This window comes from Prunus dulcis, chromosome 6 (genome assembly GCF_902201215.1).
Source record: "Prunus dulcis chromosome 6, ALMONDv2, whole genome shotgun sequence".
NCBI classification, from domain to species: domain Eukaryota; kingdom Viridiplantae; phylum Streptophyta; class Magnoliopsida; order Rosales; family Rosaceae; genus Prunus; species Prunus dulcis.
Genome location: NC_047655.1, coordinates 23,343,568 through 23,371,332, shown reverse-complemented (window position 1 = coordinate 23,371,332; position 27,765 = coordinate 23,343,568). Strand labels below are relative to the sequence as shown.

Sequence of the window (27,765 nt, the reverse complement as noted above, 5' to 3'; positions counted from 1 at the left end):
ATTCATATTTTTTTTATCCATTATATCCTCACATTATTTTTCAAAAATCCAAATTCGTCATCTACTTTAACCCAACAATGAGAATATTTTAGTAATTAGTACTACTCATACCCTAATTCCATATGGTTTAGTAAACAACTTCAATATGAATCTGAAATCTAACTCCCCTAAATTTATATGGCTTAGTAAACAACTTCCTTAAGAATCCAGAATCTAATTCTCCTCAATCCAACTCCTCCTCAATTCAATTCCTCCAAATCCAATTACAGATTAGTAAACATGCCACGAATTTTGAGATTTGAAATCCTTTTGTCTATATTAAATTTCTAAATATTTTTTTTATGAGATGAACTTCAAAGTTTTCAACTTGCACGCAACAGGTTGTATATATAAATGTTACATATCTGAACTTTTATTAGAGTTAAATAGTTAGATTACCAAACATGTATAGTTTTGTGGGGGTAAATGGCACATGTTAAATCATGTAAATCTAGTTTGATTCACGTTACTATATATTTTTTCTCAAGAGAACATCTCTGTTGATGTAATAATAGATATGATACATATAGGATTAAAAACTTACCTGAAAATGGTGTTAGTAAACTTGGGGCATGTTGAGGCATCTCATGTCTATGAAATTGGAAAATTGTCTACGATTCATTGAAGAGTTGAGCATGCCCTACTTTTCTTAATATGACGATTATGCGATTCCTAATGACTAAAGAGGTTGATGTGATCATACATCTCATTCTCCATCAGTCCTACGTAGCAATCCATATACAACAAGGAATTTTTGCAATTGCCTCAGGAATCTTACTTGCAAAATTCCACTTTGATTTTTCTTTATCTTATAAGAATCTAGACTTAGAAATTCGAACGCCATGAAGATGTAGCATCATAATATTTTCCCCTTTACAACTCCCTTCTTCTATGCTTTTTAAAGATGCTCATCAAATTTTCTGTTCTTTTCCATCTTGTTTGGTAATGGGCAATTTGGAATTTCCATTTTAGATAAATAGGAGAATTGAAATTTACTCAGATTTTCTCATATGATGAATGATGTGCTACGATTAGTCCTTATGAGTAATTTTTTACCATTAATGCATATGAGACTTGCATTTCATCAACTACCAACAAGGTCATGCACCTCCCTCGCCGAAATGAGATTCTGAAATCTGTGCTTATGATGATGCTCACCATGTGTTCAGACTTAACCCATTATGAATCTAAGGGAGTTAGTATTATTTAAATTTTAATGATATTTGGTTGTCTAATTTTTATTTTTGAACTTTTAGTCTTTTAAATATTGCCAATTTCCTGAAAAATTAATAACTCCATTACTGTCATCAACGATGAAAAATGATTGCCTAAGTATACGAACCAATTATCTTAGCAAAATGTTCCCATAAATTAAATTATAGAATCGACATGTAACATCAATCATACCATGCAAAAAGCAACTGACACAAACATAAAGAAGGCTCATTTGTCACGGAACGAAGCATCTAAAATACATTTTGTAATTCTAGTGCAAATCACACTCTACTAGCTCAAGCGTGAGACAAGTCAATTGTGCGCAAGAACAAGTACGATTGGAGGGCGCCGACACACACAGATGGACTGGTAGGAAACCCGACCATCCATCACAATAGGCACATAAGAACTAGCGTCCAAGCGGAACTGCCTTGAGATTTTAGATCGCTGGTTTTAGATATTTAGCTGAGAAAAAGAAATGGCACGTGGCACCACCATTTTTATATTGTACGTACCAAACAATAATTCAAAAATGAATAACATCTTTCATCTTGAGTGCATAGTTGGCCAACTATTTTGTATATGCGATGAAGGATTTGGAGTAGTCTTTGAATACAAGTGTAAGCCTACCTGAGTTTGATTTTTCGCCTGTTTTTTTTTTTCATAAAAAAAGAATAAAATTGGTTGGTGGGTATATTATAATGTTTGAGCTTGATTTGAAATCTTTCATGAATGTGCAAAGCATGTTATAGTTTTAGTTGGTAAGGAGGAGGCTTTGCAATGAATGTCTCACGGATTGAATATATCATCTTGGTAGCCTCGTATGAAGTAAATTAGAAGCATACATATGTTAGGTCAGTTGGATAGGGAATAAGCTCGCCTCCTTGCACTCAAGTTTGAATCTCCATTTTCATATATTAGATTAATTTAGAATAATATAGACTATGGATTGTATAAATACATAAAGTAAATTTGTAAAACTCTATATTGTTTTCTTGGTAAGGTGGGGTAGTAAAACTTGAGATTTTTTTACCCAAAAAAAAAAACACTATATTTTATATTTGGGTTAAATACCTTTTTGGTCACTAGATTTTACACGAAAATTCAATTTGGTCACTGAGAAAAAAATTTAGCCAAATTGATTATTGTGTTTCCCAAAATTTACAATTTATAGACACCTTTATCTTTCGTTAACTTTCATTAAATGCAGTATTTTTTTTAATTTTTTTAGGAAGTACATTTAGCATTCTTATTCTAACTCAATGAGTTAGGGCATATTGTGCTATTAGGGTTTAACAAATTGGGGCAAATCTTAGGTTGAAATCTAAATTGTGAGGTATAAAGTCACGGATTGGATGCTATATAGAAACCTAAATCGATTGAGTGAGAACCACATTTAGTGAGAAGACGTAATCAAGCGTATAGAGCGCCAAAATTTATTCGTAAGTTGTTGATTTCATTTTAATTTGGTTTGGCTTTTTGATTTTCCTTATACTTTCAATTCAACTATTTCCCCCAATTTGTTAAACCATAATAGGTCAATATACCATACTTATTGAGTTAGAGGAATAAGAATGAAGGTGTTTCCTAAAAAAAAAAAAAAATTACTACACTTAATAAAAGATAATAGAATGTCTACAAATTGTAAATTATGGGAATACAATGATCAATTTAGCTAAAAAAAATTCTTTGTGACCAAATTAAATTTTTGTGTAAAATTCAATGACCAAAAAGTATTTAACTCTTAATATTTTAAGTTTGTTTTGTGAAGGGTATTCTAGTTCATAGTCAAGACCCAGCCCAATTTTGATAGTAAGCCTTTTTGTTTAAGCCCAATAGCTATGAACAAAGATGTTGAACCCATCATGCTTCTTCTACTCCCATCACTTCAAACCTAAGGCCCTCCTCAAATTTGGACTAGGGAGCTTGTTTGAAATGCCTCTGAATTAGATTAGGCAATCATCAAAACCTAGTTTTGGTGGGCGATCAATGTTCAAGGTTGGCAATTTCTCTCATCCATTTGAGATCTATGATAACATACATATAACATTGCTCCCTTCAATGTTAGATTCGAATTTGAAATCTCTTTTAATATTAAAAATATTATCCAAATCAGAGAAATGATCATATCTCAACTCTTCGTTAATCTCTTCTCTCATCTATATATCGTTTGATACCACCCACCATTCGACTCATTGAGTGACCTTACATCTAGTTATATTCAACCAATAAGTAAAGCGACCCATCAATAAAGCTCAACCAAAAACTAGTTGTAAGTATGCTAAAATTACAAAATTTTGGCTTCAAATGCATATGCCATTATGTATTATCATTTAAGAAGTCCAAAGCAAGTTTGAAGATGAAATGTTTTTATATGTTATTTTTTTTCCCTTATGTATATTCATCATATGAATAATATATGATAATATCCATCAAGCAAATAACACGTGATAATATCCGTAATGTGAATAAACGTGATAACATAGGTGTATCTACCATTATACCAATCTATCACCATGTAATAATTGTATCGAATGTGAAAAAAATCAAAACTTCACCATTCCCTTTTGTCTCATTTCATTTATTTAATTTTGAGTGAACGGACTATAAAGTTTATCAACATCCCCATGTTCACCAAATTTTTTTTATTTAAAAAATATTCATTTCAAAACATAAAATCTCCGACGCTCTTCACGAGAGTATAATAACGTGCGTCACATCCACACAGATCTAATTGCCCCCTACAATCCAACGGCCAGGAACTCTCATCCTAAAACACATCATTTCTCTCTCTTCAAAAAACCGAAACAAATAAAAAAACAAAAAAATCAACGGCCGACTGGTGCTGAGTCTGCTGACGTATCAGGGACTCTGCTTCTGCTTCCCTCCTCTTTTCTCTCATCTGCTTAGATCTCACTCTCCTCTTTCCTGATCTGGTATCTCTTCTTCTTCCTCAAATCAATTTTTACCTTTTTATTTTCGGTCTCGTTGTTTTATTCAAAGATTATTTGTTCCGCTTTTGTGTAATTATTCACCGGGAATCAGTTTTTTCTCTCTAGGGTTTATTGTTGCTGGTAATTTTTGTGGCTTTGGGAATTTTTTGCCATGGCTGCTCCACCTGCTAGAGCTCGAGCCGATTACGACTACCTCATAAAGCTCCTCCTGATCGGCGACAGCGGTACGATTTTATATTTCTACCCTCCCATTTTTTGTGATCTCATGGACTTGAATGTGTTATTGTCACATTATTTGATCATTTATATTGATTCGGAATTTGACGTGCATATTTCAGATGTTTTCTGTTTTGTGTTTCCTTTTTCTCTTTGGTAAATCGTATTTGGGTTGCTGTTGATTCCAGATATATGTTTGTTTTGCGTAATATTAGATGAAATGGAAGTTTTGGGTCACCGTGTGGTTAGCCGCTTCATTCTTAATAGGTGGTCTGAGTTGTTAGGTTTGCTCTTAATTTAGTTAATTGAAGTTCTAGTTTAGCTTCCTTTGGGTCAGCATTTCATGTGATGTCAGTATGTCAGGTCTATTCTATTTGAATTTTCAAAATAATCCCATTTGTGTTCGGGGACTATCGGAGTTCGAGCTATTTTATAAGATGAATGCCGTTTTCTTAGGACTCAACTTAGCATAATTTCTTTGATAATGTTTTCCGGGGCAATTTTTATCAGTGGATAACTCTTAGAAAGTATTGCTAGATTGCACTTTACCATTGAGTGACTCCTGTTAGGGGGCAACACCTTGGGGAGTCTCCTATAGGCCAACGCATGCGTGTTTGAGACCCCACTTCAATCCAGAAACTTAAACTTATGGTGTAACCTAAACCCATTAGCTGTTTGAAGTGGTGTCTTAAACATGTATATGTTGGTCTATTGATACTTCCCAAGGTGTAGTTTCATATAAAACCTTGGACGTTTCCAATTTTAGGTGAATATTTGTTGTATGCTATTTATATTGTTTTGGTTAATTCTACTTACTATCATCTGGCGTCAAATGATTTGATTATTTTCAAATGCCTGTCCAGCGTTACTAGGGTCAGATGACATCTAGGAAGTTCCACATTTGATTATTTTTCAATGATTTGATTATGTTTCAATGATTTGATTATGGATGTTGAGCATGCCCACATTTGTATTTATGTTTTCTTGTATGTTCCACAGCCATTAGTTTGAGTTTAATTCCCTTTTCTTTTTCTTTGTTATGCAACTTTGCAGGTGTGGGTAAGAGTTGCCTTCTTCTGCGTTTCTCAGATGGGTCCTTTACAACTAGTTTTATTACAACCATTGGGTAGGTATTTTCTGTGCACGACTGTATCAGGGGTTTTGTTCTTCCTCCCTTCTACAACTGCTTCTGAATCTTGCTAGGTTGTAATTCTTTGACAGTATTGACTTCAAGATAAGGACCATAGAGCTTGATGGGAAACGAATTAAGTTGCAAATTTGGGATACCGCTGGTCAAGAACGGTTTCGGACAATTACAACTGGTTAGTTCTGTGGCAATAAAGTGTTTTTAGGTTGAATTTGAATGTGTAACCATTCTCCCACTTTCTCCTAAATGCAAGATTGAGTATATGATGCTTGCAACCTTGCCCGCCAAAGATGCCCCTTCATAAAGGAGAAACTATACAAAAATTGCATATTAATGTTTTAAAGTCAGATGAATGTATTAATGTTCTTAGGTTTGTGCTAGTCTGCCAACAAGACCTCTTACAAAAACCCTAATACTTTGACTAGATGGGTCTTTGGTCTAACTTTAAGATATTGCCATATTTTCTATATGGGTGGTTTACAGTTCTCTGAAAGTCAAAGGTCTTATGTTGTTCCAGGGTCTCTCTGTTGCTTTATTGCTACAGTTGTGAGACATGCACGGAAGAAATATGTAGACCTGATGGTTAGGGCCATTTCAGTTCGTTGGTTTTAATTCAAAACTTAGTTTTGTGGGTGGCACATCAGATGATCAGATTTGAACCTGGGTCTCAGCTCATAAAGCTGTTAACGAAGCTGACATCTCATATTACCTCTTACATTGGTTTTTCTAATCTTGCGTTCATTTCCTAAATTTTTTCAAAGCATTCTTAATTATTCTTTGTCTCTGCAGCTTACTACCGTGGAGCCATGGGCATTTTGCTCGTGTATGATGTCACTGATGAGTCATCTTTTAACAGTAACTTCTTTATCACTTACATCACCCTATGCTTATATTCATCATTTGTCAGTTTCCTAGCTTTATAGAACTTTATTTCTGTGGATTTTATTAAAGTGAAGAAAGTACAATTGCCTGATATTAAGATTATTGTGGATTTTGTCTGTGGATTCTATGGATGTCATTCATTCTTTAACAGGGAATATTTTTTTTAGTTGTTGGTTATTACATATACATGGTAATGAATCTAATTTCTACCTGCATTCAGACATTAGGAATTGGATTCGTAACATAGAACAGCATGCTTCTGACAATGTCAACAAGATCCTGGTGGGTAACAAGGCTGACATGGATGAAAGCAAAAGGGTTTGTTCCTATCCCTTCTCTGTGTTTTCTTGTTTATGGGCGTTTCTGGTCCGTGCATATTTGTGTGCTATGTGACTTGGAGATCTTCAATCTTTACTTGACAAGTTACATTTTTCAGGCTGTCCCTACTTCGAAGGGTCAAGCACTTGCTGACGAGTATGGCATCAAATTCTTTGAGACAGTGAGTTTCTCATGGTGTCTTCTAACTTACAAAGTAGTTGGTTTTTTCCTGTTTGCTGAAAATACTGTGTATTACAGAGTGCAAAGACAAATTTAAATGTGGAGGAGGTCTTCTTTTCAATAGCTAGGGATATCAAGCAAAGACTCGCCGATACTGACTCAAGGGCTGAGGTATGATTATTTTGAATGGTTCATGTCACTTATATTACTGTCTTTCCCTCCTGATACATATGTAGCTTGGTTTCCTGTGTATAACTAGAATATTAGTGTCTGTACGATCTTTTTAATTTAACATCTGAAAATATACAATATCTATATTTTTTTTTCCTTCTCTTTTTCTCTGTTGTACGTTGGAGCCCTATTTCATCCCCCTTTGTTTTTCTCTCCTGGCTTAAAGAAACTATTTCTGTTCAATAATTTAATATCAAACTATGTGGTGGGGGCATAGACCAGTTGGTAGTCACCCTCTAAAGTGTTGGCCTCTGGTCCAAATCCGTCCTCTTACAATGTTTCAAATTTGCTTTCTTTGAAAATTAGGGAGTATTGAGTCTTGATACCAAGTTTGAGTTGGTTGCCAACCGTTTGATTAAATCCCATCTTTCATCTTGTAGTCTGATATATACTGAGTCTTTACTTTTTTTGAATTTTGGCAGCCTCAGACAATCAAGATTAACCAACCAGATCAGGGGGCCGGGGCTGCTCAAGCTGCCCAAAAATCAGCTTGCTGTGGTTCTTAAGAAAAGTGTGTTGAACATGATATGCTGGGTAAATGTTTAAGACAACACAAACACTCTGCTGGGGGAAAAACTGATTTGTCACAACTATGTTACTTGTGCTTGTATCGCTTTCTTTTATCATTATTTTATAACTACTACTGATTTGGGTGTGAATGGTAGATCCTCATATTTTGGGAAGTCAATTATATGTTAGTTGATTTTTCATGAAAGTTTATCTTCTTGAGCATATATAAACAGAGAAGTTGATGCCTTCTTTAATAGTGAAAGTAGCCTGTCTCATCCCTTATACAATTGTTTCATAGCTTTGTTGATGCTTTTGGGAGCTGCATTTTATTTAATGCTTTGGCATGAAGGTTCCTTTACGGCCCCCTTTGGATCTTGGAAGAAGCAAGGGGAAGGAAAATTTCTCCTCACAGCATAAAGTGACTGACTTAACTAAGCATTTTAATATTTCCATCCCCTTTCGTTCATTCTTAGACAGTGAGATAGGAGTTGACTGACCATTGCTGGTATAGTTGGAGGTTCCAAACCATTGATAGCTGTGGAAAACCACTGTGACGCTGAATCCTATCAATGGTTAATAGTCGCCTACATGGGTCGACGTTTGTTTTTTGTTCTGGCTGTAAATAGCTCAGATCCGGCATGCAAGATAGGGTTCTTGTGTTTCCGTGTGAGCCTGTGAAAAAAAGGTAGAAGTGAGGCTAGTTCATCATAACTCTATTCCATATTGTCTTGTTCAAAACGTTCCGAAACAGATGTTGTAAAGCCTAGTCTTATCCCTATATCAACATCTATGTTTTCTTGTCTGAAATGCGCCCAAAAATCATTGTATTGTTGTTGCCTCACACTCTCTGGTGTTAGTTGTGGTGCATTTAGCATGAACCACAGAGGTTTCAGCACGGCCATGCTCAAAGTGGGTTACATGTAAAGCGTCCTAATGCTGCTGATAATGTGTTCTCTTTTAACTGCTTACCAAAATTCTTGTCTACGAAACTGCATCAAACCAAGCAAGTTGATTTGGAGGGTATTAGGACGTGGGCGTACCTTCTGATATGTAGCCCGTAGAGCTAATAGACTTCCACTACGCTAAAAGGTGCCTTGTTTTTTTGTTTTTTTTTGGAAAATTGATCAAAAGTTTAATAATGCAGTTGATAATTCATGGCCCATGCCCATTTTAGAAAAAAGCAAATAAAGTAAAAAGGAAAAAAGAGAGGAGAAATCTATCTCATTATTGATTCAGTGATTGCCTACAAAGCTTTAAATAGTTATGGTCAATACAAATTGAAAGGTGATGGATTCCACCAATTAAACCCTTTCTTTTTCTTTGAAAATCCTCATTTCTATCTTAAAAATCTCTTTTGGTAGTTTGACCATATAAAGCAGAGTATCATTCTGCAATGAGGAACCACTTTCAGTGTTCCCAGTGCAACTCCCGACAGATACAAAAGCTACCATACGTAGGCAAAAATAATTGATGTTTATCCCATTATGGTTCATCATCCAAAAGGAGGCTATGTAAAACAAATGCCTCACTGGATGATGTAGTAGTTCCTCCGGAATCCATTACAATTAGTGATAAGATAAGAGGAAGTAGACTCAGATGTTTTTGTTATATTGACAATCGAACATTTCGGATAATGCTCGAAATTTGAATAAGAATGGTTAGATTAACAATAAAACAAAAATATCGTGTTAGACTCTGTGACAAGGGAAATTTTTCGAATCATTGCGTGGCCGGATTAATACATGAAAGTTTTCATGGCTGTGATTCTTTTGGGGTAGATTTGTTCAGAAATGGATCTTACTCAGATGCCACTGCCATATGTTCTGGATGCTGCTGTCATTCATTAGTGGCACTTCCGATTGGAAAGAGGAAAATAAAAGAAGTTGTCTCATGTCTGGTCTTATAAGCAGCTTAATGCCATGGTCTGCCTGCCATCAAGTTTCCAGCCAAGACTTGTTGCCTACTCAGATGCCAGTGCTCATTTCCATTAAATTCTTGCATTATGCTAATATCTATAGCTCATGATGCAACAGAAAATGTGGGCTAATGGGTAAGTTGTCATCATTATGAGCTTAAGTGCCAGAAAAACTCCATTACATGGGAAACAGAAGAGTACAAGTAAAAATCAGGAGGAAGAATTGCAAGCTAGTGGATGGCTTTACAGTTAAAGATCAAACTGAATCAGCCTTTATCACCAAATGGAATATAAATCTAATTCAGTTGGTGGTGGTTGTGTTTCCTTGTTCAGTTTTGGCAAGAATTTGATGCATAAAAAACAATAGAGAGAGAGGTATATTTCCTATTTGTGTGATGTGTGTGTGTGTGTGTGTGAGAGAGAGAGAGAGAGGGTGGAAGATCAATACTTTCAAGATGCTCCAGTTAAAACTGCATAATTTTGAATGCTGCTGAGCTCTCTGGTGCATGTGGAGACCACATAGCATGACAAATCTCAAACTGCAACATTCTCTTTTGAACCAAAAACCACGTGTTGAGTGTTCTTTTTTGTTGCCCAAGTGAACCAGAATGTTAATTAGATCGAAGTCAGTATCCATGTCAATTTTCTGAAAGATCTTTGAACCTAAACTCCCTCATGCACAAAACAAAAGAAGAAGAAAAAACCAACCCTCATGTAACCCTAATCTCTGTGTAGCACTAAAATAAGCAGAAGATTTTGAACGACATCATCCACATTATTTCACATAATTGTTGAGTGGGCCCTGGACCCACAATCTCTAAACTACATGACCTAATGGGTTCCAGACAGGAGTTGGTTTAGCCATTTAGCCTTAATACTAGTGCCTAGTCTACAGATGAGTCATGTTTTAAAAAAGCACAAGGAAACAAACCATTAAAATGTTCTAAAAAAAACCAAAGAGTAGCGGGAACTTGGGTGCTCCTAATTTTTTACTGTAAAAACTGGCCTTTAATGCAAGGGTATTGTAACATAAGTGGTTAAGAGCATTTATCCGTGCACCTTAGGTTCTAGGTTCGATTTCCCCCTCCCCAATATCGCTTGTATTACTAAAACCACCAAAACAGAATCTACATTCATTCAACTACCAAAAGCATTAGAGCTTCTGGTTTTCTGCTGTTCAGCATTATGTCACCTCCTCCAGCAAGTGCTGGCATTTGGAATGTTTAGAGAACAAATTCGAGGGCGTTAACATGGATGAGGCTGAGAATCAATCACCTATGTTGGAGCCTAATAGGGGAATCTGGTTGAAATGAATTCTGTTATACTTTTTTTTTTTTTTCTCTCTTCAGTCATTCTAACGTAAAAGCAAAAGACAGGGTTTTCAAGTGCGCAAAAAATGTGTCGATATATTCTTTTCCGATCTCATAATTCATGTGCAGATATGGGATTTGCGTACACGGATACACAAGAAGGGTTTTCATAGAACTGTCTAAAACAACTTTTTTAGACACCCAGAAAAAGGAACTCCACTTGGGCAGTGTCCTCTAAACCCATGCAAAGATACCCAAATACTTAATTGGAGGCACTAAGAGAGACTTAAGGCTTTATTGGAATAATTAGTAGTCTAATTACTAAACAAATCACAAAATTCACTTATATCGAATGTTTGGTGAAAAGGGTTTTCAGCTAAAATTATTTTTATTTAACAGGTTAGTGAGTTTCCTGTAATTTTAAGTGCAGATTACCATGTATTTAAGCAGCACCCTGGGGAATCTGGCAGTTTGTGTGGCAAGCTTCTAATATAAAAAGGGTTGAAGCTAGACACTCTCATCAGCTTCCTTATGTAGGTGAAGTCTGCATTTTTGACAGTTGAAGGAAGAGGTTAAGTGGGAGAATATATCTACACAAAAATGAGCAACTTTGGACATGGATTGCTAGAAAGAGTCAAGGCTGCCAAGCCTTTCTTTGCTGTTATTTTCTTGCAATTTGGGCTTGCAGGCATGGATATTCTCTCCAAGGCTGCACTAAACCAGGGGATGAGCAACTATGTGCTCGTTGTCTACCGCCACGTAGTTGCCACTGCTGTCGTTGCCCCTTTCGCGCTGATCCTGGACAAGTCTCTGATTCTCTCTCTCTCTCTCTCTCATTCATTAACATTATGTGTTAAGAAAGATTTTTAGTGACTAAAACAGTGTTTTTGATCTTCAACAGAAAAATAAGACCGAAGATGACGCTTCCAATCTTCATCAAGATAATGCTGCTCGGCCTACTGGAGTAAATTTCTGACTTGCTTGCTATACAAGGTTTCTCCTGAGTCTCCTGTAACCATTTCTTATCTCCCTCTGTGTCTCTTGGCAGGCCAGTTATTGACCAAAATTTGTATTTCATGGGAATGAGGTACACAACAGCAACGTTTGCAGCAGCTATGTGCAACATTCTCCCTGCCCTTACTTTTGCAATGGCTTGGATTCTTAGGTAACAAATGTGCTGATAATTATTCCTTAAATGTCTTTAAAGGGTTTTTGGTTTTTTTTTTCCCGGCCAGGGATTATATAACCATTTGTTATCTTTGTGCTCTCAGGCTTGAGAAAGTAAAGTTGAAATGCATCCGCAGCCAAAGTAAGGTGTTTGGGACTGCAGCAACAGTTGCAGGTGCCATGATCATGACACTGGTAAAGGGGCCACTGTTAGATTTGTTTTGGACCAGAGGAACAACTAGCCATGAACAGCAAACAGGTGGGGCTATAAGCCTCCAAAGCTCAATCAAAGGTGCCGTAATGATCACAATAGGCTGCTTCTGCTGGGCCTGTTTCATGATTCTGCAGGTGATTGTTTAAACAAAGATTCTTCATATGATTGGTTGATAGTCTCCTAATTATTTTGCCAGTAATTAATACATTTTATACGTCTCTGTAGTCAATCACATTAAAAACATACCCAGCTGAGCTCTCCCTTTCAGCTTGGATATGCCTGATGGGCACACTGGAAGGAACTGCTCTAGCGTTGGTGATGGAAAGGGGAAACTCTGCCGTTTGGGCTATCAAATGGGACGCAAAGTTATTGGCAGCTTGCTACAGTGTAAGAATGCTAAGCAACTAATTGGAATTTGTTTACATTTTGGGTTTTTTTCAACCTGAAGATTGAAATCTTAAACTGGTTTTTAAGCCAAAGGGTTTTAAATTCTTCAGCTCCTTATGTTTATTTACACATAAAAATGGATGCAGGCCGTTTTCTGTTCTGGGCTAGCTTATTACATTCAAGGAGTTGTGATGAAATACAGAGGCCCTGTGTTTGTGACAGCCTTCAGTCCCCTAAGCATGGTTATTGTTGCTGTCATGAGCTCCTTCATTTTGCGCGAGCAACTGTATCTGGGAAGGTATCTGTCGTATTAAATCCACCATAAACCATGCTCTTACATAAGTAAGAAACTTAGCTAATTTGATCATTTTACAGGCTACTCGGTGCTGCAGTCATAATCGCCGGCCTATATATGGTTGTATGGGGGAAAAGCAAAGATTACAAGTCCGAAACCCCGACAATCGAAGAGGAAGTAGCATCAACAAAACAAGCACAAGCAGAGGAAAATCCCAATCTTCAGGCCATCACGATTGCATCGTCTGGGGAATGAATTGTAACGAAACGACTAAATGACTAGAGGAATCTAATATCTTCATAAATTTTTGCTTTCCTCATTTCTTTCATCATCCACAGTTCCTAAAGATAACAATAGTTATAAACATTGCAGCATACTTAATTAAACATGATGTATGCATCACCTTGGCCCAAATGTGATGCAAGGAAAATGGCAATGGTACCAGAAGAAATTTTTTTTTATGTCCAATAGTCTGAGCAACCTACTTTGTTACACTCTGTGACTTAGCACGTATGATGTCAAAATCAGGCATGACAACAATAAACCCATCACATGGTAGTAGACTGCAGCACTGAATGTAATAACATTAAGAAAGAGAGACATTCTTTAAGAAAACAAGTAACAAAATATCTTAAATTTCATTTCCTTCAAGACCGTTACAAACTACAACCTGTCATCATATATCCAACGATCAAGAACAGAGGCTCTATTCTAAGAGCATAAGGTTCATCACAGGAGATTTACAATAACACATTTTCCTTCACTTAACTACCCCGAGCCCGAGCCCTTGTGTTAGTGGTGAAGCCACCGTCAACGAGTACCGAGTTATAGCCAAAAAAGATTACTTGTATGCACAAAACAAAGATGATCCTGCCTTGCAATTCCAACAAGCTTGCTTCATGAAAATTGCTTCCCCTCATCCTTGCCATATATACGCTGAAGTTCACGTGTTGCTGCCAAAAAGGATTCTGAAATGGAGACACAGGAGCAAGCATGAGAAGATGTCCATATAATAGAACAGTTATATCAGACAAAAGTGGAAAACTTGGAGTGTCACATTGTTTAGGGGAAAGGCACCAACAGAAATAAAGAGATCATTTGCATCACCTTTCCAAAGACGGAAGGATTTCTGATTGATAGGTGAACCAGTAATAGTCTGAATAACTTCAAACAACATATTCTGGGGTGTGCTCCTGAGCTCTTGTACAATCCCATAGATAGTCTTCCCATTCTCAAAATATATGTGATTATTTGGGTGTTTTGTTTTGCAACCAGCATGACGCTCAAATTCATATGCATTGATTACCTAATAAGCAGTGGTAAGCCCGGTGGGTCATCAGATTGGGCATCAAACTTCCCTTGATTTGAAAAGCAAAAACTGAACAAACTCACCTTGGAGAAGTCGCATGACTGACAGCCACATAGATACCCAGAACCTTTAATCACACCCTGCAGCTCCTTCTAAAATGCATATGAAGAATAGATTTAGATGTGTCACCGAAGATATGCTAATCTGAAATATGAATGCATGAAAACTAGGATTTACCTCCCGCGACCAGGCAGTATACTTTACAGGAACTCCATCCAGCATACCAGTTGATAGCAAACTTCGCACATTTGAAGGGAAGTTGTTTGGAGGAACCTTCTTAGACATTTTTTGTTCAACTTTCTTTTTAGAAATATTTTCATTTCCAGCAGTTATATGAGGTAAATTGACAAGTGCATCAGCATTTGATTTGCCCAACTCTTTCTCATTCATAGCTTCTGTTTTTGGAAATGGTTGACCCATAAGAAGTTCATAACCAGAGATTGCCGAGGTATGTGCATCATCATCATCATATCCGCCAAAGGATATGATAGTACTTTCTCGGTTGTTATAAGAGTGACCAATTGATAACATATTGCTGTCACCCTTGCTGTAGGCATGACCCGTTGATATGGTACTGTCTTCCCCTTTATTGTAGATATGACCAGCTGATATGGTACTTTCCTCTACCTTATTGTAGGTTTGACCAATAGAGATGATATTATTGTCACCCTTGTTGAATGTCTGACCCATTGATAGGGTGTTATTACTCTCCTTGTATGTTTGACCAATTGATATGTTTTCATCCCCTTTGTTAAAGGGTTGTCCCATTGATATGAAATTGTTATCTGCCCTGTTATAGTTATCACTCATAGATATGAAGCTGTCATCCCCTTTCTTATAAGCAAGACCCATTGATGCTGTGTTGTCATCGGCCTTGTAAACATGAGCTGCCAACATGGCACCATTATCCCCCTGATTATAAGCATGTCCAATCGAAACAGGCATGACATTCTCAGAGTCCTTTACCTCACTAACTTTGACTTTTCTAAACCCACCATAATTAGGACTTGTTCTAGGATCCTCCAGTGTATGCGACATAGATAAACCAAATGAGGAATCGTTCCCAAATAGATCCTCATTAACTTTTCTAGCCAAGTTCATCTTTTCAGTTTCAGCTGCGGGAATGTTTCTATCATCAAAATTCACAGCTCGGTCTGTTTCAGAATCAAATAACCTTTCAGTGAAATGGCCAGAGAATGAGTGAAAACTGGGAACATTCCCCCATGGAGAAACATTTGCGTTTAACATTCCTGAAAATAGATTGTTGTTTGGAACTTCAACAGCCTGTTTCTTGTTGGGGAATAGCTCTACCTCAGGGCCATCCATGAACCACTGATGAGAACGCTTAGGTTCAATCCTAGAAGAATTATCATACAGCGCCTCACCTTCATTTAAACAGCCGGTACCCTTTGGCATCCAAAATCCCTGATTCTGAAAAGACTATCACAAATGACTACTCAGAAAGATGTCTTCACCACTTGGCTAACGTATATACACTATACAGACATACCAAAACTTAATGCTCTATTTTCAGTATATAAAAAAAAAACAAACTAATACCAATGTACCCTTGAGACCATAGTCATATGCAATAACCAGTCATTACAACTACTTCGCATTTTATGTTTGGTAATAAATAAAAACTGACTCAAAAGCCTTAGCAGACATATATGGTAAACAGAAATGATGAGGACATCTTTGTCAAACCCATTAGGGTATACAAACGAAAAAGATGGATGAGGAAATCATTTAATTTGGTCTTTAAATCTGGCAATTTTGTATTCCTGCGATTAGTTTCTAACTTGTTCTCTAAGGTTTCCAGGTTTTGGTAGGATTTTTAGTTTTTCCAGATTTCAAAAGGATTTCTAAGCATCCTATTTTATTAGGATTAGGATTTCTTTCCTAGAATAAGTATAATTTTCCTTTCCACTCTAGGTTTAGATTATTATAAATACCCCTTCTATGTAATTCACTATGGAGTTGAGTTGTTGAGATATAAAGAAAAGTTTATTTTCCAGAGATTGGAGACTTCTTGGTGTGAAGCCAAAACCCTGGAGTGATTCCAGACCTATCCTTGTTCTTTCATTTCCAATAACAAAGTATGCATCCATGACATTACCAAAACCACATTGCAAAAGCCACATGCAAGGATCCAATTTTGAAAGCCAAACTTCACTAAAGAGACATCAAACATACCATTTTTGTTGCTTCACTTCAAACTCCTCTCCACTGAGGCTGCTGCACTTCCTTTCCAAGGATCCAGTTAAAGAACTATTTACACTCCTCGATACGAATCTCTTTCCACCAACAATGCACATTGACATTCCAATTATAAACACACAACTGCTCAAGATCACACCTTTCTGTACTTCACTTATCTGCCAAACAGAAATAAACAAACAAATCAGAAAAATATACCCACAAGAAATATAAAACAATGATCATACATACACCACAAATATCGTCATGCTCTGTTTGGTAACCGAGAAAATGTTGGAAAACAAAGTGAAAATCGAACTGATATATACCAAGACTATCATTTTTCAAAAACCCAGAATCGAAAACCACTCATGCAATCCCTAATGCAACCAAACAGAGACTTTAACAGCTAAAAGGTGAGCGAGACTCTTTAACCCTAGAACCTTTACTCTGTAACGCATCATCAAAGCAGTGATATTTTCAATGCGAACCTGAAGTAGAAGCGGTTAATAACCGTTCGATCCGCGGACAGGAGATCGATGAACTTCCCGGCGTCGAAGTGACCGGAAAACACGCCGTATATTGTACAGACGGAGATCGTGGCGAGATCTAACAGTGTGAGGGGCTTGGATTTTGAGGTTCGAGGGAAAAAAAAAAGATATAAGATGATGTGGTGGTGGGTGCCCTGCGCAATCACTATGCGTGGGAATAGCATCGGGACCGTACACGTGGCATTGGAACTCGAACTGTTTGCAAACCGGTTGGACTTGGAGCTTGGGGTTGTGAGTCAGAAACACGTGGCGCGATCTCATTGGATTTGTAAGAAAATGGCGGTCCCACGTGTTTTTTAAATTTAATTTTTTTGCGGAAAAAAGGCCAAAAGAAAAACAACTTTGGTGAGTAGTAGCAGCATCACTAATGTACCTTAAAATTGACATTGGAGCTTTGATTTGTTGGGACTTCTGTTTATGTCATTTTCATTGTTATCTAAAACCTGTGGCGTTTGTTGTTGGGATTGGAAACATTTCCATGATAGATTATTATTGATGAAATAGAAACATCTCTATTAATTATAGGTGGTTCATGAATTAAATAACCCTAAAGCTTTCTATTTAAACATATTTTACATAAACAATTTTCACTGTGAATTGGGTCCATTTCAACTCTCTTTTGCACTCCTCAACTAACAAAGGTGTTTCTTCTCAAATAGAAATATATAATGGTAAGAAAATCCGGCAGCTTCTATAATTAGGGGGATTTCGGTGAGGGAGTTCAATATGGGATTTCATCCCACCATTCATTCATTTAAGAAATTTAACTCCAACACTTTCTCTCTTGTTAGATAGTGGGATTGACCCCTACATTTAGCATTTCCGTAGAAGAACATAACTTGAACTTGCCATCCAAACCTTGAACTTTCCTCAAGGAGAAACCTTCGGTTTTTTAAAAAGGAAAAATACACTATGAAAAGGGTGTTGGTTGAGGCCCATACTATAGTGGGCTTGCTAACAAAATTGGGCTGAAGTAATTTGTTGCAATCTCCATCCTACTACGTTTAAAGTTAACGCATTGTAATATCACGTGACACAACGGCACGATGTTACCAATTTACTTCAGTTTACAACAATGAACTGCGAGTTTACATGCTAACATGATGCGACTCAAAATAGTTTCTCCATAAAATTGGAGTAGAATTGAAGAACTAACCCATCCGACACTGTCTCTTTTATACTTTTGGAGTACAATTTTAATAAATATACACTATAATTTGAGAGAGAGAGAGAGAGATATTTTCCCTAGAAATTAGCCAAGACAGAGAAAAAGAAAAGTTGGAAATATAAAAGAATTTCATTAATATACTGTAAACGCAAACAATATGGGCAGCAAGGACACTAGAGCCCCACATCCCAGTTCCCTTACAGAAACTTCCAATCAAAACTTGTCCTCCTTTTGATATACATTTCAACTCTCTATCAATCTCTGTCTCCACTTCCCTCTTAAATTTCAAAGAAAGAGAAATTCCTCTGCTTAAAAGCTGAACCACCACTTACTGTTGTTAACCAGTACCCAAAATCATCAACTTGCACCAAAAGCTGGCTTCAAAAAAGCATCTAATACACAGAGATGCAGCCATTTCTTTCTACATGCCTAATTTTTCCCAATCCTATACTTATGCTTGTGCTTCACTCCTCTGCTCCACCAGCTCACCAACTCAATTTCATCATCAAAATCTAAGCATGCTTTGAGCTTGAATTTTGCAGTCCCAAACTGTCAAAAAAAAGCCAGATCGTAGGGATGTAAACAACTTCTGCTTTTGTCAGGTAAGCTGTGATTTTTACACTGGCTGGTTCTGCTTTTTGTCTTAAAAAATGTGGGCTGCGTTTGGCAGTACAAGCTCAGAACCTTGAGGCGGTGTCTAGGCAGCTTTTGGCTCTGGTGAGCAGCAGAAGCTCTTCTGCTTGGACTTTGGCCACGCATGTTGCTGAAGACTTAAGCATGCAAGACTTGGCTTTGGCTGTGGAAGCTGCTGTTGTGGTCACAGCAGAGTTGGGCTTTTTCTTGTTAGCCAAGTCTAATTGGACTGAAAACAATGAATAGACTGGTCTGTGGTCTGAAAACTTTGATTCCCCTCTCACATAACACATTTGTTTAAGCCCTTCCCCCTTCCATAAAATCCTATCACACCTGTCACATACACCCAAAAACACATTAGCGTCTCAATAAATTTATTCATTTAACTTTCTCCGAACAAAAGTTCGATCAGTAGAAATTATCCGTACCACATTTACTAATTTCGACCATGACAAACATAAAATCCACACATAACCAACATGTGATGATACTTAATAGGACAAGTGAGAAACTAGAATGCGCATGTTATGAGGCATAAACTTAGTTTTCAGGTTTGGATTTGGGTTGGTTTCTAGATTAAAAAAATAGTACAGAAGATTAAAATAAAAGCAACTTGTTTTGAATATGATATTGCAGACATGGCCGGTCTGTACATGTCATTGTCACATGTTCATTTTTTATATATAGACGAAGGAAACAGGTCTCAGGTCTCTGGTCTCACCTGCCGACTCTCCTATATTAAACTGTCAACAAGCCATCAGCTTCAACTAATGTCAAAATAAATGATGGCTGATTAGACTATTGATTTCTTGCGGTCTGTGGCGGAAATACAAAGAAGTGATATGTTATTTATCACAGTATTGGTCCCCTGCATTACTTATTAATGTAGCAAGTAATAGTTAAAGATTATTTGCATAAACTCAGCATGATAGCAATGTGAAAAGTCGGTTACTAGAAAAAGATAACATAGGAAATGACCCCTGTCGGTTCTGAGGGGATGTTTACACTAATTGAATATGGGGGGCTTAATAAGTTTAGGTCCAACTAAAGTCATAGGCTTAGAAATATTTTCAATGACACGACCTTATATGAACCACATTATCGATCACATCTTCGATAGAGGCGAGACCTGCTTGAATAGGCCAGTCTCGCCCATATTAAAAAGCATATGATGTGGGAAATGAAATGCTGCATGTTATTTAAAATTCAAAACCAAACATTATGAAACATATAATTGCACATGTGTGTGTGTGTGTGTAATGATGGTGATCACTACTTATTCGTCATTTCAACATGCTCAATGAATGTACAGAAATAAAATTCCTCATAGGAAAACAACCCAATTGGAATCTTACCAGGCAGGAGTGCGTCTCTTCTCTCTAGATTTAGAAGTTTGGACAACATAATGATCAGAATTAGCAAGGTATTTATAGGTTGGAGCAAAACATATCCTCCCTTCCTCCCACCCTTTAAATACTCGACCAGCTTGTTGCTCTATCCTTAGCTGCCAAAATATAACCAAATCCAAGCGTGAGATTGAAAGTACCAAAACACCCTTTTCGATTCGTAGTCCTATGTTTGGAAAAACAGTACTTACATTAGTATCTTACCTGATCCCTCTCTAGAAGTGCCTGCCAATCATGCTTCTTTAGTAGCTCATGTGTGTTATCGGAGCAAGCAGCTGCTAGCCGATAGTTTAAATCCCCTAGCCAAATAACCTTGCTGTTAATTAAAGTTAAGAGGGCAAAAATGTGTTAATTGGAGGATTAAAACAACCATGGTGAACATTAAACAAAAGGGTTTTCTCCATAATAAACAAAACAAGCAAAAGGGGAAAAGAATGACTTACTCATGGTCCAAAATTCTATCAGGAGAAAGTGGTTGTTGTGAGGTTCTATATGAATGTGAAAACCTTGTTTTCTTCAATATTTCCATGACATCTGAGTTCCTTCTCATCTCATCCCCTTCTTTCTCACCAGAGGTTAAGTGGGCACACACAAAGCAAAAGGTTGTTCCATGCAATGTCATGCTGATTGATATTGAACCCTGTTTGCACACAAAAAATTATAATGCTTAGAGCTACAAGCCTTGCTATAATGCCGTCATATATGTACCGGTAGTTCTGCTGTTCGTATTATCTAACGTTCTATAACGTTAGATGGTCGGAATAGTTTTATTTATCTAGTAATATGCTACATCTTGAATGCACTTGTGTTATGGCATTACAAGCAGCTAACCTTATTTCCAAGATATCCCATTATGCCTCTACCAACGCACGAGACCTTCATGTTGCTAATGTGCCTACAAAGGTCTGCACGAACCCACACGCACAAGAAAATTCCAACCATCTGCTTGCTTGCTGCTAGGCAGTAACGACGTTGTTGCATTGGACTGCTGCCTGGCCATGAACACATCAATGGCGAGCTCGGTGAGTTTTCTCCACTTGAAGTGGACGCCGGATTCAAATTCAGCAGTCTTTCGAAATCCGCATTGTTAAGTTCATCTTCTAAAGAGAGCAAGTCGGAGAAGCTGATCCTAGGCTTCATGATGGCCTGCTGATCAAAATGGGAAGGATGTTCTGTTTGGGTGGCATTGTTGTAATATTGAGAAAGTCCAGGGTCATTCTTGTTCAATGCCTCGCGAATCAGGGAAAGCCATTTGGCAGCTGGACTCTTGTCCTCCGCGCCCAATACGTTTCCGGCGTTCAGAGGGACAATTTCCTGGAACCTAATTAAAACACACACAAAATCCAAATTAATAAGAATGCAATCCTTTTATCAGATAATTTGACGTATGTTGTTAGACTGTTAACGTAACACATTAATGAGTTCATAAGAACTACACAACCCATTAAACTGTTTGACAAGAGGACATCACACACGTATACTCATCCACTTAACTAAAATTTGCGATGTAAAACAAACGTGGTAAACAGAACCCAATTATAAAAAGAATATTGGATTTAAAAGTGTTTATCATATGATTTCAAGGTTCGACGACTACTCATCGGCGCAAAGTCTCTTCAACATTTGGACTACTAAAAAGACAGAGATAAAAACAAGAAAGGGGTCTAATTTAGGATGCAATGCCAAAGCCTAAATATAGAGAAATGCAAAGAAAAGAAAGACCGTTACCCGAGAACATAGATATCTGCCGGAGTAGGGGACCTCAGCCATTCTCTCAAGTTCAAGTCCTCGTGAGGTGATTTCCCTCCAACATTCCAAGTCCCCACGAACATTCTGAAAAACCATCCAACACATACCAAGACAAAACGACTTCGTTATGGTCAAAACCCAAAAAAATTGTGTGGCAGGAATTATCTTTTCTAAACCCAAGACTTAGTCATATATACTCTTGAGAAAAGTATGGAAAACTGAATCATGCATTAGTCAAACTCATTTTAGAAAAATTGTGGCCACAATATAATATGTGAATATATCTGTCAACGACTAGCAGTCATTCGTGTAAATAATCGAAAGTCACAATTATCCAATCTCTTAAATTGACTATAAAATGTGAAATCAAGATATACCTGTGGTTGAGATTATCAGTGACAGCTGGTGCCTCCACCCCTAAACTTGTTCTTTCCTCCATCAATGTACAACCATCTTCGAAATAATAAATAAAATAAGATTAAAACTCAACTAAAAACCCAAAACTGAAAAAGCCCAGTAACTTTCGGAAAGAATATAGCAAGGACACCTACAACACAATAACTCAAACTTAATCAACCTACATCATCCACCGTCCACGTGGCACACCAAGAATTGGCTCTGAACCAAACCCCAGGGGACCCAACTGAATCAAGGAGAGCCCATCATAACCTAGTTCGAGTCAATCAATTAAAACAGAGCCGTGGATCCCATGACTCAGAGGGATACGAGGACATGTGCCACATGGAGGGTAAAGAGCCAAAGCAGTACCAAGCACGAATACAGTGCCGTTGCACAGTAAAGTTACCTGAAAAGTCGTCCGGTACGACGACGTAGCGGTCTTGGTCCGAACAGCTCCTCCTTCTGCCAGTCTCGTCTGACACTGTTCACAATAAACACACCACTTCAGTTCCGATACCCGAAACGAGACGAGAAACACCGAAACAAGAAAAAAACCCGAAAAACAAACGAAATCTTACTTTTGAGCAAGTAATCGGAATGAAACTCATCCCCGCCACTCGGTATGTTGAGCCATTTCCTCGCCACTACTTTCGGCCACGAGGGCTGAGACAAAACATTTCGGGTTTCAGTTTCGGTTGCGGCCCAGCCGATATATTACGATAAACGAAATATTCAATGGCAAAAGATCAATTGGGTACCTTAGAAATCTTGCCACCGTTGGTCCGCATTGCTCCGCCGTCCGATCACCGTCTGAAAATCTGAACGGAGAGGAGTCGAGTTAAGTAGGAAACTTTATGGTTATCCGAATCTATAACCCACCGATACTTTTTTCTAAGTTTCAGAGGAAAACATGATTTGGGAAGTGAAAGTCGTCAAGAAAAACAAAATGGGTGCTTTGAAAAAACCATTCTTTATTGACAGATTTATCCGGCGAGACGGAATATCAAAGAGGTTAAATCAGTGTCAACTGGAGCATTCAACGGCAATATAAAAGACCCAGTTGCAGGGGAAACGGAGACAGCTTAGGAATTAACGTAAGCAAGAAGCGAATGAAAAAAAAAATTTTAAAAGAAAGAAAGAAAGAAAATTTACAATATAAAAGAAGAAAAATGGCTTGGGATATTTAATATATGAGAGAGAGAATAGGCCAGGTTCATCCTTTTTGGTGTGAGGAATATTTCTTTACAGAGAGGAACGACAGAGTGGAGGAGCAAGATTAAACAACAAACCAAAAGGCTTGGCCTTTTTTTTGAGATCTTTAGCCACGGATCAAATCTAACTTAATTAAGTATAAAAAAAAAAAAAAAGCTTACTTTTTTTAGTTTAAGGCAGAGGACCAAGTTCAGAGCTTTGTTTTTGGATGTACAAGTGAGATTTGGTCTTCAAGAACCAAAATTGAAACCCAGAATCCTTACCCATCTGAGAAATTTGGGATTTGGGTTTTGAATATAGGTCATGGAGTCACAAGATCTTGGTGATCAAAGAGAAATCAATCGTGTAAATAGAGTAAAAACAAATGGGGACCAAAAGAAGAAAAAACAGAGCTTCACAAAAATAGTGGGACAATGAAACAGAGAGAGAGAGAGAGAATCATGAGCAGTGTATGATTTCTGGGACGTACTATCAAGTGGCATTGCTTGATTAGAAATGGGTTTCAGTCACAAATCAGTAATTAAAACAGGCAAACTACAATAATTACAAAGAAACAAAAACAAAATTTTTTATAAAAAAAAAGTAAAAATTGGGTTTTGGTTTCGGTTTTACTGGATAAATAAGAGTGAGGGGCACTTACAAGAATCGGACAAGAGATGGTAACTGAGGAAGGTTGAAAAAACTTGAAAAACAGTGCCTTAATCTTCTCTCTGCTTTTATGGAGCTTTCGTTTTCGTTCAGGTAAAGAGGGCAAGTAAGAGACAGCTCAGACAAGCCAACCCTGAAGTGTACTCTTGTTTGCTTCTTTTGGTTGGCTGGAAGAGAAGAGAGAATGCAGAGGAATTTGGGGGCGTTCCTCGTAAAAGCAAAAAGGCAACAGTTTGGTTCTTAAATTTATAAACATTAAGAGAGAGAAAAAAAAATTAAAAAAGGCTCTCTCTCTCTCCTCTCGCTCGCAGAAATTTTAGTGAAGATGAGTGAGACTGGACGAGAGAGGCTGTTCAACTTTGAAGTCCAACTTTCGTAGCTATATGAGCACATTTTTCCATCGTGGGTATTTTGGTCATTTTTCTAAAATATGAATAATGCAATTACAATGTTCAGGGTAATTAAATTTCGATGGCTTTGCCAAATTAGTAGCAAAACACTTTGTAGTTTATTCCCTACTCATGGTACCAAATTAACAATTCAACTTTTATTTTTTCACCAAAGAAAAGGAAGCAAGGAAAATTCATACACACGGATATCATGGAGACTTGAATACACGGCCACTTAAGAGCATGCCAAAGGTCTGTACCAATTCAACTTTCAATTTCTTCTTTTTATTTCTGGTTTTCCCTCCAAGATGAATTGAGTTCTTCAATGTTAATATGCGTAATGTTCCAATGGAAATTGGAGTTCAATCACAAATTCTATCTAAATGTTTCCATTGAGAGCAATGGGGATAAGCTTGGCACATGGACTATTTTAAGAAAAATAAAATTTGGGTGTTCTTGTTAATTATTTCGTTTGTCCTTTTTTTAGATAAAAAAAATGTGTCAGATAAGATGTTCAAGTAGGTACATGAGACTTAAGAATCTTTTATCATATAGTACGAATAAGAAAAATAAAATTAAGCAAATCATGTGAGAGGCTAATTTGTCATGATTTTTGCTAAAATTTTCAGTGAAGGATCAAAAGTCAACCAAACTTTGAAAGGGAAATTTATTCTCAAGTTGTCTATTTAGCAGTTACTTTGGCAATAATCAAAACTCTCTTTACATTAGATTTTTCTTTCTCACAAAGTTTTTTAAGTTAATATGTATAAAATGAGTTAAAATGAGTTAGGTTTAAAGTTCATATCGCTTCAAATGCAATGCAACAAAGAAAAAAGGAGAGCTTGTTTAAGTAAAACTTTTCGTACATATCTTTAAAACTTTGTTCGTTCTTATTTCTCGCATGATTTTCTCACATGAGATTAGACAAAGTTTACTATTTCATTTGAATTAAGGTTTAAGATAAGCTAGAATCATAAAAATTCTATCCATAATTTTTTTATAATTTAATAATTTGAACGCAAGACTAACATAGATGACGATGAGATTCATTACTTTGATGATATATTATTGGGTCACAAATTCGAATTAAAAATCTAGTTATTTTCAAAAAAGAAAAAAACGTGACATTTTTAGTTTTAAAGGCATTGAATTGATCGTTATATTTCGAAATTCCAATTCAAAAATAACAAGGGAGATCCAGAATTCAAAATCTACCGAGTTGCCTATGTAAAAAGTATACGAGTAAAAACTCCACGAAAATGCAGCAGAAAGAAACCAAACATTGTGCAGCACGAATAAGAATTCACCAAGCACTAAGGTTGGTTGGTGGCAGCAAAAGGGGCAAAGGGAAAAAGAAGGTAAATTTTATTATCCAAGCAAAATTTAAATGGATGGTCAAATCGGTTAAGAGTACGTGTACCTCTTCGTCCAGAGCTCAGTCTTGTGCCCTCGGTTTGGGGTGCATGAAGCCAAGAAATCCCAACGACTTAGACCATAGTACCCTCCCTGGGTCCCACTCCTTAATCTGTTCATCAGGTTTTGATATGTAATTTTGGATCAAAGGAGGCATCTTGTGCACAAAACAAGAGTTTTCCACCAATGTGTGTAGAGTTTGAAACTTTAAGCAAATAAATTTTTCATTTTGGGTAATGTTTTTTATGGTGATGTCATTAAAATATCGTAAGTGCATTGTTGAGGCTTATAGTGAATATGACTTATCTTACAAGTCGAAGTTTTATTTTTGCTTTTTCAATCTATTCATTGAATAAAAAAAGATATATGTTTTTGTTAAAATCTAAGGGCTCCTAGGAATTGTTTCTTATGAGTATAGTATGACTGTTGCTTGGCAAAAAAAAAGAGTCTTATGGCTTATGCAATATTGAATTACATATATAGAAGGAAAATCCAAGGGGATTCCTTTCCATGTAGGGGGATTTTTTTCTTTCCATATCTTCAAATCTAATAAGAGCAAATATTGGTTTAAGATAAGAGCACTTCCACTCATATGGGCAAGGGTTGTCATTATTCACGTGAATAGTGGCAGCCCTTCCTTTTCTTTTCCACCCCTATAGGTAAGGGTAATTACTATTCACTTTAAATGATTTTTTTATACTTAAATGATTAATTATGATAAAATTTTCGAAAAAGATTTTTAGTTCCCACGTGTCACTATTTATTATAAAATTCTCATCTCAAATTTCAAGATAAGATTTTCGGTTGCCACGTGTCCATATTTATTATAAAATTCACATATCAAATTTCAGACAAAATTTTCGGATGTCATGAGTCCATATTTTATTATAAAATTCACATCTCACTCATCATACAATTGAAATACTCCTGATCCTCATAGTCCGACACGATCGAGTACAAGGACGACTCAATCATTGACGGGAGGCGGTTCCACCGGATCACGACGTGGGGGAGTATTTTTCTTCGGAGGACGTAATACTGCCATTATTTTTTACACGAAACGCACCACTAGAATCGATTGCGAGCATTGTTTGCTTAAGGAGCCATGTGTAATGGTTTTTATCTTCTTTTTTTTCCCTTGAATAATCTATAAATAAATAAATAAAAGAAATTTGAAATGCAAGAAAATATAATTAAAAAATGACATTACATTGAATAAAATGGCAATTAAATTTTTTTTACCTCGTCACCAAGATTATGACCGCTTCGAACTTTTGTCCACGACCCTCCGGCTTCGATGGAATATGCCATTTTTATTTTTACACAAACGAAATTTTGTAGTAGAAAATTTGGTGTGGAAAGTAAAAAATATTGGAAGGAGATGAATTTGTATGAAGATTTGGTATGGAAAGTGAATAATATTGGTAGGTATTTATAGAAAAAAAAATTCCATAGTATTTTGGTATTTTTTTAAAAAAAATTGAATTCCATCGGATTTCTCAAAAAAAATTGATCCGAGCGTCCGGGAAGCACCACATGGCTTCTTTCATTTGGAGCGTGTTAGGGCTGACGTTAGCAAGCGGAAATCAATTTTTTTTTTAAATTGTTGGCGCGTGGAATCCACGGAAATTTCGATGAAAATATCGGGA

General features: G+C 36.8%; 4 protein-coding genes across 6 annotated transcripts; 2 read left to right on the top strand and 2 right to left on the bottom strand.

Annotated features, from left to right (window-relative positions):
- Positions 1-3,924: 3,924 nt before the first annotated feature.
- Positions 3,925-7,974, top strand: LOC117629768 (ras-related protein RABE1a). Of its 2 annotated transcripts, XM_034362365.1 has the most exons (9): positions 3,925-4,190; positions 4,314-4,432; positions 5,478-5,550; positions 5,646-5,746; positions 6,361-6,426; positions 6,674-6,771; positions 6,890-6,952; positions 7,030-7,122; positions 7,605-7,974. In XM_034362365.1, exons 2-9 carry the CDS (start codon positions 4,360-4,362, stop codon positions 7,686-7,688), a joined length of 651 nt encoding a protein of 216 aa, XP_034218256.1. In that variant the 5' UTR covers positions 3,925-4,190; positions 4,314-4,359; the 3' UTR covers positions 7,689-7,974. The 2 variants fall into 2 exon arrangements, with proteins under 2 accessions (XP_034218256.1, XP_034218257.1); XM_034362366.1 differs by lacking the exon at positions 6,361-6,426 and having other exon boundaries at positions 4,058-4,190.
- Positions 7,975-11,456: 3,482 nt separating this feature from the next.
- On the top strand, positions 11,457-13,344 carry LOC117632019 (WAT1-related protein At2g37460). The gene is made up of 7 exons (XM_034365385.1): positions 11,457-11,723; positions 11,819-11,881; positions 11,966-12,082; positions 12,189-12,432; positions 12,524-12,685; positions 12,832-12,983; positions 13,061-13,344. Exons 1-7 carry the CDS (start codon positions 11,518-11,520, stop codon positions 13,233-13,235), a joined length of 1,119 nt encoding a protein of 372 aa, XP_034221276.1. The 5' UTR covers positions 11,457-11,517; the 3' UTR covers positions 13,236-13,344.
- Positions 13,345-13,585: 241 nt separating this feature from the next.
- On the bottom strand, positions 13,586-17,202 carry LOC117632642. 2 transcript variants are annotated; one of them, XM_034366184.1, is made up of 6 exons: positions 17,040-17,202; positions 16,546-16,727; positions 14,527-15,789; positions 14,373-14,441; positions 14,088-14,286; positions 13,586-13,948 (listed from the first exon to the last, which is right to left on the bottom strand). In XM_034366184.1, the coding sequence occupies exons 2-6, from the start codon at positions 16,546-16,548 to the stop codon at positions 13,878-13,880; spliced, it is 1,605 nt and encodes a 534-aa protein (XP_034222075.1). In that variant the 5' UTR covers positions 16,549-16,727; positions 17,040-17,202; the 3' UTR covers positions 13,586-13,877. The 2 variants fall into 2 exon arrangements, with proteins under 2 accessions (XP_034222075.1, XP_034222076.1); XM_034366185.1 differs by having other exon boundaries at positions 14,527-15,780.
- A 1,216-nt stretch (positions 17,203-18,418) lies between these two features.
- Positions 18,419-24,644, bottom strand: LOC117633007 (type I inositol polyphosphate 5-phosphatase 8). Its single transcript, XM_034366664.1, has 11 exons — positions 24,307-24,644; positions 23,213-23,272; positions 23,033-23,117; positions 22,861-22,935; positions 22,433-22,508; positions 22,035-22,139; positions 21,138-21,627; positions 20,750-20,946; positions 20,511-20,622; positions 20,256-20,404; positions 18,419-19,233 (listed from the first exon to the last, which is right to left on the bottom strand). The coding sequence occupies exons 2-11, from the start codon at positions 23,240-23,242 to the stop codon at positions 18,945-18,947; spliced, it is 1,608 nt and encodes a 535-aa protein (XP_034222555.1). The 5' UTR covers positions 23,243-23,272; positions 24,307-24,644; the 3' UTR covers positions 18,419-18,944.
- Positions 24,645-27,765: the final 3,121 nt, after the last annotated feature.

Bases quoted from the DNA above. Each gene is read 5' to 3' on its own strand.
- LOC117629768 (XM_034362365.1), top strand. From the start codon at position 4,360: ATGGCTGCTCCACCTGCTAGAGCTCGAGCCGATTACGACTACCTCATA. The intron at 4,433-5,477 runs GTACGATTTTAT...GCAACTTTGCAG, and splicing joins CCTCCTGATCGGCGACAGCG to GTGTGGGTAAGAGTTGCCTT. The intron at 5,551-5,645 runs GTAGGTATTTTC...ATTCTTTGACAG, and splicing joins AGTTTTATTACAACCATTGG to TATTGACTTCAAGATAAGGA.
- LOC117632019 (XM_034365385.1), top strand. From the start codon at position 11,518: ATGAGCAACTTTGGACATGGATTGCTAGAAAGAGTCAAGGCTGCCAAG. The intron at 12,686-12,831 runs GTAAGAATGCTA...AAATGGATGCAG, and splicing joins TATTGGCAGCTTGCTACAGT to GCCGTTTTCTGTTCTGGGCT. The intron at 12,984-13,060 runs GTATCTGTCGTA...ATCATTTTACAG, and splicing joins GAGCAACTGTATCTGGGAAG to GCTACTCGGTGCTGCAGTCA.
- LOC117632642 (XM_034366184.1), bottom strand. The intron at 14,442-14,526 runs GTAAATCCTAGT...TATGCATTTTAG, and splicing joins ATACTGCCTGGTCGCGGGAG to AAGGAGCTGCAGGGTGTGAT. The intron at 13,949-14,087 runs GTGATGCAAATG...TCTCCATTTCAG, and splicing joins ATCCTTCCGTCTTTGGAAAG to AATCCTTTTTGGCAGCAACA.
- LOC117633007 (XM_034366664.1), bottom strand. From the start codon at position 23,242: ATGCGGACCAACGGTGGCAAGATTTCTAAG. The intron at 22,509-22,860 runs GTAACTTTACTG...ATTATTTCGAAG, and splicing joins CGTACCGGACGACTTTTCAG to ATGGTTGTACATTGATGGAG. The intron at 19,234-20,255 runs GTAAGATTCCAA...TGTATGTGACAG, and splicing joins AAGAGACGCACTCCTGCCTG to GTGTGATAGGATTTTATGGA.